At 46.5% G+C, this 13720-nt stretch overlaps 1 protein-coding gene across 4 annotated transcripts in view; it reads left to right on the plus strand.

Annotated features, from left to right (window-relative positions):
• Nucleotides 1-268: 268 nt before the first annotated feature.
• Nucleotides 269-13720, plus strand: part of LOC123443120 (probable RNA-dependent RNA polymerase 3) — a 34591-nt gene continuing 21139 nt past the window's right edge. For 2 of the 4 annotated variants that reach the window (XM_045119386.1, XM_045119387.1), the window contains exons 1-8: nucleotides 312-796; nucleotides 1321-2017; nucleotides 2156-2291; nucleotides 2739-2822; nucleotides 3462-3651; nucleotides 9618-9834; nucleotides 10224-10317; nucleotides 10397-10531. In XM_045119386.1, the coding sequence (XP_044975321.1) occupies nucleotides 493-796; nucleotides 1321-2017; nucleotides 2156-2291; nucleotides 2739-2822; nucleotides 3462-3651; nucleotides 9618-9834; nucleotides 10224-10317; nucleotides 10397-10531 (1857 nt within the window). In that variant the 5' untranslated portion in view covers nucleotides 312-492. Of the gene's footprint in view, nucleotides 797-1320; nucleotides 2018-2155; nucleotides 2292-2738; nucleotides 2823-3461; nucleotides 3652-9617; nucleotides 9835-10223; nucleotides 10318-10396; nucleotides 10532-13720 lie in introns of all 4 variants that reach the window. The other 2 variants (XM_045119389.1, XM_045119388.1) reach the window with 2 other exon arrangements.

The following is a 13720-nucleotide window of genomic DNA, read 5'->3' on the forward strand; positions in this document are numbered from 1 at the left end:
CAAACAAAAACAGACATGAGCGAACTCATTAACGTCCCAAACAGACAAAATTCGGCCAAACCGAATGTTTGTTTGGAATCATGCGATGGAGTTGGCCTGGAATTGCTCCTTCGAGTTAAAAGGGAGTCATTGCTTCACCGCTTGAGGTGACTACTCGGCGTGCATCGTTGACCAAAGAGAGGAGGGACTCCCGGTAATGACATTGATTGCAATTTTTGTTGATAGCCAAGATGACCACTTGGTTCTCCCGGTAATGATAGGCAGCCATTTCCAAGCGCGTTCAGGCCGCGCCACGTGGCACAAGGGCCCCTTCCGTCGTCCCATCCATGGCGGGCCCACCCGCCGCATCTGCTCCCGCCCTGTTCCCAAACTCTTTTCGTCCCGTTACAACAGCTTCGGCGGAGAGTGGAGAGCACGCTCCACCGCCGCGCCGCCGCCCCCCTGGCGCTTCCCCGCTTCACGCGAGCAGAGGATCCTAAGCCCTAAACCCTAATGGGCACCCCAGGCCCGGCATGTCCGGCGCAAATGCGCGCTCCGCCGGCCCCGCCGTTCCCGGCCGCGGTGGGCTGGGAGCTCGAGCGGATCGAGGCGCGGCTGCAGCAGCACGCCGACTCCCGCGCGCGGCAGATGCTCGTGGATGTTGGCGAGGCGGCCGCGTTGCGGGTACTGCGGCTGATCGGGGAGTCGCGGAAGCCCGTCCGGAACTTCTCCGGCTACATCATGTGGGCGGCGAGGAACGCGCCGGACGCCCCTAGCGCCGAGAGCGCCGTCTACGGCTCTGGCCCCTCTAGCGGAGGTGAGGATTGTTTATCTGCTCTCGGACTGCTATTTTGGGTCGTTTTGGTGGGAATCGTTTTTGTTTGATTTTTTTTCCTTATTTGGGTTTCAGCTGTGGTGGGTTTTTGGGGGTTTCTGTGCTAAACTTACATTTTGTCAGAGGAAATTGCGTTTCAATTATTTTTGTTTTTACTGATTTTTTGAACCTTTTTTTTACTGATTTTGTTTGTTCAAGCGTGCACAGTATATAATACGAAAATTGCCTTTTCATCTGTCAATGGACTGAAATTTAAACTCCACTCGGCTTGCGTAGCTACAGCGATTGCTGCTTCGAGCAATCAAGCATGGTGCACATTGATCGTGTTCCTCTTTGCCACCTTATTCTTTTGGACCTTGTTTGGTTCGAGGTCATCTGATCGAAATTGTCCCTGATGGGCTAATGTAGACCTTCTTTGAATCGAAATTCTCTCATTCTCCTGATTATTTGTCACCATTTTACCACCACATTACAATACTCTAATCATCAAGTCTTTCATCCAACAGATGATTCTGTACTCGGGCCAATGCACGATGATGTTCAAATGGAGGATGGAGCCCCAAGCAGTGAATCGGCCTTTAATCTCTCAAACCATGCCAGGATCGAGGTCGAAAGCCCTGCCCGTCAGACGCCTCACGGTTTGCATGGCGACGGGAACCCTGTTGGGGTAGTTGCTTCCTTGTTGACGAACCCAGTTGCAATGGAGGTTGACAAACCTGGTTGTAATGTCCCGGAAATGTCACCCGTGATGCCAAACCAGGGAGGAATGGAAGAGTTTGTTGAGCATCTGTCTTTCAGGATGCAAGACCAGGTACAACCATTGCAGGTTGATAGTCTTACACCGCCATTTGTTCATGGGGTGCCAGACAGTGCTATGGTGCAAGTTGGGAGCCCTGGCGTCGGCATGGTGTCTGGGTTGCAGCAACAGGTGGGGTTTGATAGCCCAGTCCGGCGGATCATTCCTACGTCTCCAAGGATGGCTTCCACCCCAAGTCCTGTGCGCGAGATCACAAGGCGCATTCATCAAATGGGGTGTCCATCAGGAACTGCGGCGGTCCAAGCATCACCGACCATGGAGTGCATGATGCTAGCAGACTCTCTTGTTACTGCAAACACATCGAGGGCAACCGTGAGCTGTCAGATGTTGGCGCTCGGGGAGCTAGAGTTTGTTCGGATTTTCCTGATATATGTCTACCTTGGTGGGTAAGTCTTAATTTGGTTTATATTTTCCTTTAGCGAACAAATAAGCTACTCTGCTACCGTAAAACGCTTGCACCTATTGTTGTGGATATCTGTTGCCTTCATCATATTGTTACTGATCCATCTTGCCCTCATTTGTAGTAAGAAGGTAGAAGATGTGGGTGTACTACATGAGGACTATATTAGGTCCTTGAATTCATTGCCCATGGATCGTTTTGAGCTGGACATCTGGAACAAATTTGGTCACGAGTTTCTAGCAGAGTGTGACCGGAGACAGGTTTTGTTCTCTTATTCATTATTTAATATGTGTACTGCTGGCTGCAACTATCATGTATGCAGCGAACACAGGAACACTCACACCCCCACCCACCCAAGATTGTTACATGTCCATTTACTGCATAGTTTCGTCTATTTTGTTGGATATATCTGTTCTGTACTCTGCTTCTGACAACTTCCTGGATATTTAGTCAATTGTGTATAAGTTTAATGAGAATATATGTTTATACCTGTGGCCATAGGCCAATTATGCATCTCCCAGAACGCACTGTAAGCTCATGTTGTGATAATCCATCATTTGATAACTACACCATTTGATAATTATTGCTATGTGAATATTGTAGTCCCCATTTGGACTAAGTCAAATATATTTTCCTTGTTCATGTGTTCTCTCTCTGTAAATGCCAGCATGCGTCTCATGGAATTATCATTGAACTGATACTTGTAGAATCTTGATTGGGACCCAAGCAAGACAAGAGTGTACCATTGCAATATTGAGCAAAGAGGCGATTCCATAGTTACGGTTTTCAAGGTTTGGAAGTTGGTTTTGTCCTCATTAGCCTTCAATATTCATTACCTTATGATACACATCAGTTTCTTCAAATCTCCTAATTAGAAATTTATTTGATGCTCATGGGTGGCCTATTTTGTAGGAAGTGCTTGATTTGATGCTCCATTAGTCTGGGAATTCACTGATGTAGTGTGTGCAATGTTATTTGTATGTGCAAAGTTTAAATATCATCACGTGTTCTGTATTTACACAGCCTTCGAGCGGTATTTACACCTTGTTAATCAAATTTCTAACTGTAACATTTTAATTGCTCAGACATTTAATAAATTGTAGAAATCAATTTGGATGGTCAAGTTCATGTGTCATTTCTTATTTAGCATTGGAGAATATTTATGAATTTATCTGCCTATTCTTTTCCGTATTGATATCAAATTGTGAACTGCAACTTTTGTTTGGAGAATATCTCACTTGACAGTCATTAAAAAATGCTAGTCTTGGTTGTTGACTTGCTGTGAATAGTAGTAGACACGATCAGGAAAATGTCATTTTTTTCTCTTCTTAATCCTACAGAAAAAATGTGAATGACTCTATTTTTCATATTGAGCATTGGTTACCAGTGTATTGAGAATGAATACAACTTCACTTTTTTATTGGTTTCAGGGGCCATATATAGAGAACACAAGGACTAGTCTACAGAAAGTTGTTGGCGACGACAATGTTCTTGTTGTGAACTTTTCAGATATATCTGGGCACACCAACGCTGGTGATAACTTTGAAACCAGCTGTCACTTTTACCATCATGTTTTTGAAGATGGCATCATCTTGGGTTTGCGTCGCTATCGCTTTTTGAGTAAGTCTCTATCGCTTTTTGAGTAAGTTCCAGTGTCTTGGAATCAAGGTTAAAAAATTTACTAGACGTAACTTTCTTGTTTTTCCTCTGCCTAGCGCCTATCTGACCTAAGCACACGCCTTGGCACGCTTAAGCACATGCCTAGCAGTGTTTTTTCTATCATTTCTTTGAGTGCAGCATCAATTTGGATCTATTTTCCAGTTTGGTTAACATGCTTTTTCCTGCTTTCGTGGCTATTTTTCTGCAGCAGATCTTAGAATAAGTTTAGCACGACATACTTCAGCAACCACAAACTGGACCTCAGTAAATTGGTGTTTTTTTAGAACCCTCGGGAGCTCCGCGCGCCTATAATTTAAGAAACACAGCAATTAGTGTTGAAATATTTGCTCTGTTAGGAAAGCAACTTGTATTCCCATGAGGCCATAGGCCGGTATATATACATGTACAAGTGGTGGACTATATGCAGGAAACCCCTTATATGTTGGGATAAATACAAAAGGGTACATGACTTATATTATAACTCTAACACCCCCCCCCTCAAACTCATGGTGGATGAACAACACTGAGTTTGGAGAGATAAAAACCATGTTGTGCTCTAGTCTAGGCCTTCGTCAGGAAATCCGCCAACTGTAACTCGGAAGGCACATACTGAAGAGCAATAACCTGATCCTGCACACCAGCGCGCACATAGAAAGCATCAACGCCAATATGCTTGGTGAGCTCATGCTTCACAGGGTCGCGCGCAATGCTAATAGCACCTGTACTGTCAGATAAGAGCAGAGTCGGTGTAGTGACAGAAACACCAAAATCCTGAAGTAACCACCGTAACCAAGTCACCTCTGCCGTCAAAAGAGCCATCGCTCGCAACTCAGCCTCTGCACTCGGATGGGAAACTGCAATCTGTTTCTTTGTCTTCCAGGCAATGAGAGAACCACCAAGAAAAACACAGTAAACAGAAAGTGAACGGCGATCTGAAGGATCACTAGCCCACGTAGCATCCGAATAGGCCTGAAGCTGTAAGGAACTGGAGCGAGGAAAGAATAGACGGTGAGAGATCGTGCCCCGAAGATATCATAGAACACGGGGGAGATGACTATAGTGAACCAATGTGGGAGCAGAGACGAACTGACTCAGAATATGAACCGGATAAGAGATATCCGGACGAGTGACAGCTAGGTAAACAAGACTGCCAACAAGATGACGATAACGCGTCGGGTCAGAGAGGGGATCACCATCAGTAGCACAGAGGTGAACATTGAGCTCCATAGGAGTCTCAACAATGTGCTCATCAGTAAGAGCAGCACGAGCAAGAAGATCCTGGATATACTTTTCCTGGGATATAAAGAAGCCATCAGAGGTAGAAGAAACTTCAATCCCAAGAAAGTAGCGAAGAGGTCCAAGATCAGACATAAGGAACTGCTCACTAAGACGGGTCTTAACAAAGGCAATATACTCGGGGTCATCCTCAGTGATGACCATGTCATCAACATAGAGAAGAAGAAGAGTCCGACCACGAGGAGAAAGGTGAATAAACAATGCTGGATCATGAACACTGGGTGAAAAACCAGCGGCAGTCACCACAGAGGCAAAACGCTCAAACCAGGCGCGGGGGGCTTGCTTAAGGCCATAGAGAGAGCGACGAAGACGACATACCATGCCATCAGGAACAGAATACCCAGGTGGTGGCTGCATGTACACCTCCTCACGCAGCTCACCATTAAGAAAAGCATTCTTAACATCAAGCTGAGAGATAGACCAGTGGCGTGTAGAGGCCACGGCAAGAAGTGTACGAACAGTGGTCATATGAGCCACATGAGCAAAAGTCTCGTCATAATCACGACCATGCTCCTGCTGAAAACCACGAGCCACAAGACGAGCTTTGTGACGCTCAAGAGAACCATCAGAGCGAGTCTTAACCTTGTAGACCCACTTACAAGTGATGGGACGGACTTCGAGAGGAAGGGAAACAAGATCCCACGTACCAGTGCGTTCAAGAGCAGCAATCTCCTCTGCCATCGCAAACTGCCATTCAGGATGAACAACAGCCTGATGATAAGTAGTCGGCTCAAGAACAGCAGCACCAGCGGTGGAAAATCCAAAGCGATCAACAGGCGGACGAGGATGAGAACGCAAGCCATAAGTAGGCTGAGACGAGGATGACGACACATCCACAGAACGTGAACGACGAGTGTAACACTGAGGAAAAGATGGAACAATGGAAGGAGGAATCACCAAGGTAGAATCGGGGAGTGGCGACGAAGTCACCGGAGATGAAGGTGTAGAATTCGGTGACATGCTAGACGAGGAGACCGTGAAAGATGGTGGCGACAAATGGACTGGAGGTGGAGAAGCAGAGGGAGCGGAACGAATAGGCAAAGGCTCGACGGGTGTGATAGGTGTGTCAGGAAAAGTGAGGAAAGAGATATCCTCCACTGAAAAAGTCGAGGAAGATGGGCGTGGGTAGAAGGGACGAGACTCATGGAAAGTCACATCCCGAGAGATATGCATCCGACGACCGATAGGATCCCAACAACAATAGCCCTTATGCTCATCACTATAGCCTAAGAAGACACACTCAACAGACCGAGCGGTCAGTTTGGTGCGTTAGTGGGGGGCAAGAAGAACATAGCAAACACAACCAAATAAGCGAAGCATCGAATAATCGGGAGAACGATCAAAAAGATACGCGAAAGGAACACCACCCTGTAGAGCAGCGGAAGGCTGGAAATTGATGAGATCGGTGGAGGTGGAGACAGCCTCAGCCCAAAAATGAGGCGGGAGAGAGGCAGCAATCATCAACGCACGAGCCGTCTCAAGAAGATGACGATGCTTGCGCTCAGCCACGCCATTCTGAGCGTGAGCACCAGGACAAGAGAATTGAGAGAGAGTCCCTTGCTCAGCAAGAACACCACGCAACATCTTAGAGATATACTCGCCAGCGGAGTCAGCACGGAACACACGAATGGGAGAAGAGAACTGAGTATGAACCATGGCAGCAAAACACTTATAAATGGACAACACCTCACTACGAGAAGTCATGAAATAAAGCCATGTGTAACGAGAGAAGTCATCTATGAAAATAATATAGTATTTATGACCCCCTTTCGAAGCGAAGGGAGCCGGACCCCATACATCGGAATGAACTAAATCAAAAGGACGCTTAGACACTGACTCACTATGTGGATATGGTAACTGAATCTGCTTGCCAAGACGACAACCCTGACACTCTAAAGAGGCATCTCCTGAGACAGACCCCAGAAGACCTCGACGAACTAACGACGACAAACGAGAACCACACAGATGACCAAGTCGATGATGCCACTGCTGGAAGGAACCAGTAGCCGAGGTGACCAAAGCGGAAGAACTGACGATAGAGTGGGCAGCGGAAGGAACATGAAGCCAGTCCAACTCCCAAAGACCCTCAAAATCACGGCGGCGAGGACCAGCCCCAACCAGAGTGTGCGTCCGATGGTCTTGGACAGAACAAGAGTCAAGGTCAAGGATGACACGACAACCAGAATCAGCAAGTTGACCAGCGGAAAACAGATTCATGGTAAGTCGAGGAACATGAGCAACATCAGGAACAGAATAAGGAGTGGTAACAGTGCCTCTACTAACGACAGGAAGGGGAGTACTATCAGCGGTGAGGACATGAACAGGAGAACCAAGCGATCGAAGAGAGGACAGAGTGGAAGAATTAGAAGTCATATGAAAGGAAGCTCCAGAGTCCAGAACCCATGGGGATGTACCTGACTGTGTAGAAGGTGGTTGCTCAGTGCGGGAAGCCTCAGTCACAGAACCAGCAGTACCTGTCGAGGAAGAACCTGAAGCAGCGAGCAGACGCTTAAGTCTCAGAATATCCTGCTCAGTCAAAGCGATGGCTGAAGCTGTCGAGGTAGATGACGAAGTCGCTGTAGATGATGATCGCACCTTGTGCAAGTGTTTCTTCTTCGTGTAGCAGTTGGACTCAATATGACCATCATTGTTGCAGTAGCCACAATGTGGACGGGGGCGACCTAAGCCTCCAGAAGGAGTGGGCAAGAGCGGCGGAGCACTCGAGCGAGAGGGTAGGTGCAGCAGGTGGCGTAGAAAGAGCCCGAGCAGCGAGCACCGAGGGAACCTCCAGCAAACCAGCACCACGTAAGCGAGTCTCCTCATCACGAATCTCAGAAAGCGCCTCCACGAGAGAAATACGGCCACGAGCAAACATCAGGGCACGGCGAGGCTCAAACTCCTTACGGAGCCTAGACAGGAACTCATAGACGCGATGAAACTCCAAATCGGCTTGGACAGCCTGGCAACAGGGGCAACTACGACAACCTGCACTGCGGAGAGAATCAAGCTGGCGCCAGATAGCAGAACTCTGTGCATAGAAGTCATCAACAGTAGAGTCACCCTGCTGAAGAGCTTGCTCCTGACGAACCACAGAGAGGTATAAGGCATCACCAGAGGGCTCATAGCGCTGACGAAGGCGAGTCCACATCTCAAAGATAGTAGGAAGGCCCAGAAACTCAGAGGCAAACTGAGGCAGAACACTGGCAGTGAGAACAGCAGCACGGGCATCATCATCAAGCCACTGGGTGTAAACAGACAGAGCACCATGATACACCTGAAGAGCCTCCTCATAAGTTAAAACCTTCTCATCATAAGCACGAATAGCAGCCTCATCAGTAACCTTAGCCGCATCCTTCGCAGCCTGAGGAGCATCCGCGGGAAGAACCGGTGGAGTCGGAGGAGTGGGAGCCACAGGAGGAACCAGACGTGGCGGACAACATACCTCGCCAGAGAGAACTCCCCAGAGACGGATGCCACACATGTGAATGCCCATGAAGCCAGTGAACTCGCTGTAGTTAGTACCATCGAAGATCACCGAACAGCGAGGGACAACAACATAGCCAGATGCAGTAGACATTTTTTTTAGGAAAGGAAATCAGTCATCGGGATCGGAAACCGCGTCGACAGCAGAGAGAACGAGCCGATCTGGAATCGTTCTCGAGGTCGGCAGTGGAAACCGCGTCGGCTGGGCGAGATCAGATCAAGGCACGGAGGCGAATCCTTGGGACAGCACGGTAGGGTCGCGGATCCTGATCCTGGCGGCGCGTTGCGGATCGCGTTGAGAAGGGGCGACTAGATCGGGGCGGGCGCGGACGACTGGATTGGGGTGGGCACGGGCGACTGGATCGGCGGGGCGCGGGTGACTGGATCGGCGGGGCAGCGCGGGCGACTGGATCGGCGGGGAGGCGCGAGATCGAGCGGCCTCGCAGCGGGAGGATCCTGGCGACGATATCCAGCGAGACCGAGGCAGCCACGGGAGGAGAAACTGCACCGGCGGCTGTGTTAGAAGATTGGATCGGGAAGAGCACGAGTTGCGCGTGCGAAAAAGAACCTAGGCACTAATACCATGTTAGGAAAGCAACTTGTATTTCCATGAGGCCATAGGCTGGTATACATACATGTACAGGTGGTGGACTATATGCAGGAAACCCCTTATATGTTGGGATAAATACAAAAGGGTACATGACTTATATTATAACTCTAACATGCTCCACTACTATTCTACAATCATACCGAAGTCAATTGCAGCTTCCACAGCTGGAGTATTTACTATTCCAGAGTAATTGATATCATATACCCATGTTGAACGAAAAATGAGTCAGTATTTATACTACAGATTACATAATAAGTTCTTTAGGTAGAACCAGAATTTAGAACTTTATCTGAATCATGGTTTTCTCACTTGCATCTTCTTCTGGTTTAATCCTTACTTCACAAACTAGATGGTGACCACTTGTCAATGCTGGTCCCAGCATCTGGTAAGAGCACAAATCTATGGATCAAGTCAGCACAGAAAATTTGTGTACTGTTAGTGCTACTATATCTTTGTAAAAAAGGTCATGGGTCATTTATAGTAACTGCAACTTGATTCAGTTGGATCATTGTCTTGACTGGTATGCCTTTATCGTCAGTTCATAAAGATGGAGGGAGGGAGAAGAGAATAAAAGCCGAAAAGAAGAAAGAGAGAAACAAGAAATGCACTTCTTCTGTTAGGTGCTACTTTGTTCGCACCGAGTGTGGCTGGGACAAGTGCGTGCCTTATATCCTCTCCAACAGAACAATTGGTGATGCCCGCAAGCTTTTCATGCACGTACACACTGCCCCCAGCATAGCAAAATATGTGGCCAGGTTAGCAATTTTGTTTATTTTGCTACTCAGTACCACTAATAATGCATACGTTTAATCATAAATTCTAGGGCATCTCATGTTGTTACTTGTTATAAATCTTGCGCTCTTGCTTTCTGCATTAGACTGCTTACAAAATAACCAAAAAGAGGTACCACATTGTGAAAATGTAAAGTTCGATTATATTTGGCGATACATTTGGTGCAAGTCAATTGCCCACTTTTCATTTTTCCTTGTTTCTTTTAGTTTCCAAAATGTTACTGTGCATGGATTTTTACGATGCCTTATACTATGGAGATGAACATAAGATGTTGTTTTACCTTATGTCATTGTCTGGTTGTAGCCACTCTCTTTGGGGATAAATTTATATAATTGGTTTATGGGAATGACAGGTTTGGTTTGGTATTGTCCAAAACTATTACACTATTAGATGATGAAGACCTATCGAAGGTTGACGTTGTAACTGTTGATGATGTACCTTGCAAGGTCACTATCTCTTTCCTTTGTTGTTTTGGTTTGCTACTAGAATATATTGTTATCTTGTATACTCCATGAAATATTTCAGGATGAAAATGGAAGCATTGTTCTCAAGCATAAGGAGGTTTTGATTCACACTGACGGGACTGGCCTAATATCAGAAGATTTAGCTAAGAAATGCCATACAAGTGTCTCTAAGGGGAACCTTTTGAGTGTACATGACGTGAGTGTGTGCTTCCCCCATCCCCCATTGTGCATCTTGTCAGAGAATATGAAAATTTTATTCTCACTTGCCATATTTGAACTATATATTGGGTCTGAAGGTTATGGTTTTGTTAAGATATGATAAGTCATTTGGGAAAAAATTGATATGCCAACAGAAAACTTGGATACACGCATGGCACAGCTCCTTTTAGTAATACAAAGTTAGCACATAATAAATTTGAATTTTGAATCAGTGCGGTTTGAAACTTTTAGCTGCTTCACCAGGCTATGCTTTAGGTTATTCCATAGAATGCATTCTGCACTCGGGCACTGATTATAGTGGAAACTCATTGACACCCAATATACACCAACTATTCTCAGCTGTGAAAATGATTGGTGGTACCTTATTTTACTTTGCAACTCACCTAAGCATCCATTCTGAGATGGACAGTACTCACTCTGTGCGTTCGGTTTATTTGGTTTACACGGTTCGGTTTATATGGTTTTTCGGTTTGTACGGTATTAATACTTCAGTGAATACGATATAGAATTTAGATATGGTTTGGTTTACCAAATTATTTCGGTATGGTTTCGATACATACCGTGAAAACCAAAGTTGATGCGAATTTAAAAATGACATATTGTAGAATCGGGGAGAGAGGGCAGGGTACCTACAGACTCCTCTTGCTTCCTCTAGTTCACTACGTGAGTACGCTGTGTGTCTGGCAGCTTTTTCTCCAGGGAGGACCGGGAGCTCCTCTTTCTAGGTCATTACAAGGGCCGGGCCTTGTGGGCTTAAGTGAGATGGGCCAGACAGCCCATACTGGTTCAACACTCCCCCTCAAGATGGGTGGTAGATATCTATCATCCCCATCTTGTCACATTTACAATCTTTTGTTTCCAGTCCCTTTGTCAAGCAATCTGCAAACTGTTTCCCAGAGTTGACACGAGTAAGACTGATGATTCCAGCATCAAGTTTCTCCTTAATGAAGAAGTGATCGATTTCCACATGTTTTGTCCTGTCATGTTGAACTGGATTATTAGCAATGGCTACAACTGACTGATTGTCACACCACACCTTCAAGGGTCCCTTCCTCAGAAGTTTCAACTTGCTTAGTACATACTTCACCCAGAGCATGTCACACAACCCTTGAGATAATGCTCTATACTCAACTTCTGTTGTTGATCTAGATAAAACAGGTTGTTTCTTGCTTCTCCAACAACAACAACAACAACCAAGCCTTTCAGTCCCAAACAAGTTGGGGTAGGCTAGAGTTGAAACACATAAGATCTCGAAGCCAAGTCATGGCTCTGGAACATGGATAGCTAACTTCCACGCACCCCTGTCCATGGCTAAGTCTTTCTCGATATTCCAAACCTTCAGGTCTCTCTTAACGGACTCCTCCCATGTCAAGTTTGGTCTACCACGACCCCTCTTAACATTCTCAGCACGCTTTATCCGTCCGCTATGCACCGGCGCTTCCGGTGGCCTCCGTTGAATATGTCCAAACCATCTGAGACGATGCTGGACCAGCTTCTCTTCAATCGGTGCTACCCCAAATCTCTCTCGTATATCGTCATTCCGTACCCTATCCTTCCTTGTGTGGCCACATATCCATCTCAACATGCGCATCTCTGCTACACCTAACTGTTGGATATGTCGTTTCTTAGTTGGCCAACACTCCGCGCCATACAACATTGCAGGTCGGATAGCTATCCTATAAAACCTGCCTTTTAGCTTTTGTGACACTCTCTTGTCACAGAGTACGCCAAAAGCATGGCGCCACTTCATCCACCCAGCCTTGATTCGGTGGCCCACGTCTTCATCGATATCGCCATCCTTCTGCAACATGGACCCCAAATATCGAAACGTGTCTCTCTCCGGTACCACCTACCCACCAAGGCTAACCTCTCCATCCTCGTGCCTAGTAGCACTAAAACTGCACCTCATGTATTCAGTTTTAGTTCTACTAAGCCTAAAACCTTTCGATTCTAGAGTCCGCCTCCATAACTCTAACTTTCTATTAACCCCCGTTCGGCTATCATCGACTAGCACCACATCATCCGCAAAGAGCATACACCGTGGGATATCTCCTTGTATATCCCTTGTGACCTCATCCATCACCAAATCAAAAAGATAAGGACTCAAAGCTGACCCTTGGTGTAGCCCTATTCTAATCGGAAAGTCATCGGTGTCGCCATCACTTGTTCGAACACTTGTCACAACATTATCATACATATCCTTGATGAGGGTAATGTACTTTATTGGGACTTTGTGTTTCTCCAAGGCCCACCACATGACATTCCGAGGTATCTTATCATAGGCCTTCTCCAAATCAATGAACACCATATGAAGGTCCTTCTTTTGCTCCCTGTATCTCTCCATCAGCTGTCGTACCAAGAAGATGGCTTCCATGGTAGACCTCCCAGGCATGAAACCAAATTGGTTTTTGGTCACGCTTGTCAACCTTCTTAAGCGGTGTTCAATGACTCTCTCCCATAGCTTCATAGTATGGCTCATCAGCTTGATTCCGCGGTAATTAGTACAACTTTGAACATCCCCCTTGTTCTTAAAGATTGGTACTAAAATACTCCGCCTCCATTCTTCGGGCATCTTGTTTGACCGAAAAATGAGGTTGAAAAGCTTAGTTAGCCATACTATCGCTATGTCTCCAAGGCCTCTCCACACCTCGATGGGGATACCATCAGGACCCATCGCCTTGCCTACTTTCATCCTTTTTAACGCCTCCTTAACCTCACACTCCTGGATACGTCGCACAAAGCACATGCTGGTATCATCAAAGGAGTCGTCTTGCTTCTCCATGACACCAAATTTCCACCCACAAACACATAGTAGCCAGAAGTTGATCTTCTATCATCTTGACAACTGGCCCAATCAGAGTCACTATAGCCATCCACCTCAAGATGTCCACTCCTCGCAAACCACAACCCTTTACCTGGAGTCCCCTTCAAGTATCTCAGAATTCTGTGCACAATATCAACATGCCCACTCCTTGGTTCATGCATGTATCTGCTCACTACACCCACGACATACATAATGTTAGGCCTGGTATGACACAAATACAATAACCTCCCAACCAGTTTCTGATAATCTTCCTTATTCACCAGCTCTCCTGATTGTGCTTTAACTTGATGATTTTGTTCAATTGAAGTAGGGGCAACACGACATCCCATCATGCCCATGTCA

The sequence above is a fragment of the Hordeum vulgare genome, chromosome 3H, assembly GCF_904849725.1.
Source record: "Hordeum vulgare subsp. vulgare chromosome 3H, MorexV3_pseudomolecules_assembly, whole genome shotgun sequence".
Lineage (NCBI taxonomy): Eukaryota > Viridiplantae > Streptophyta > Magnoliopsida > Poales > Poaceae > Hordeum > Hordeum vulgare.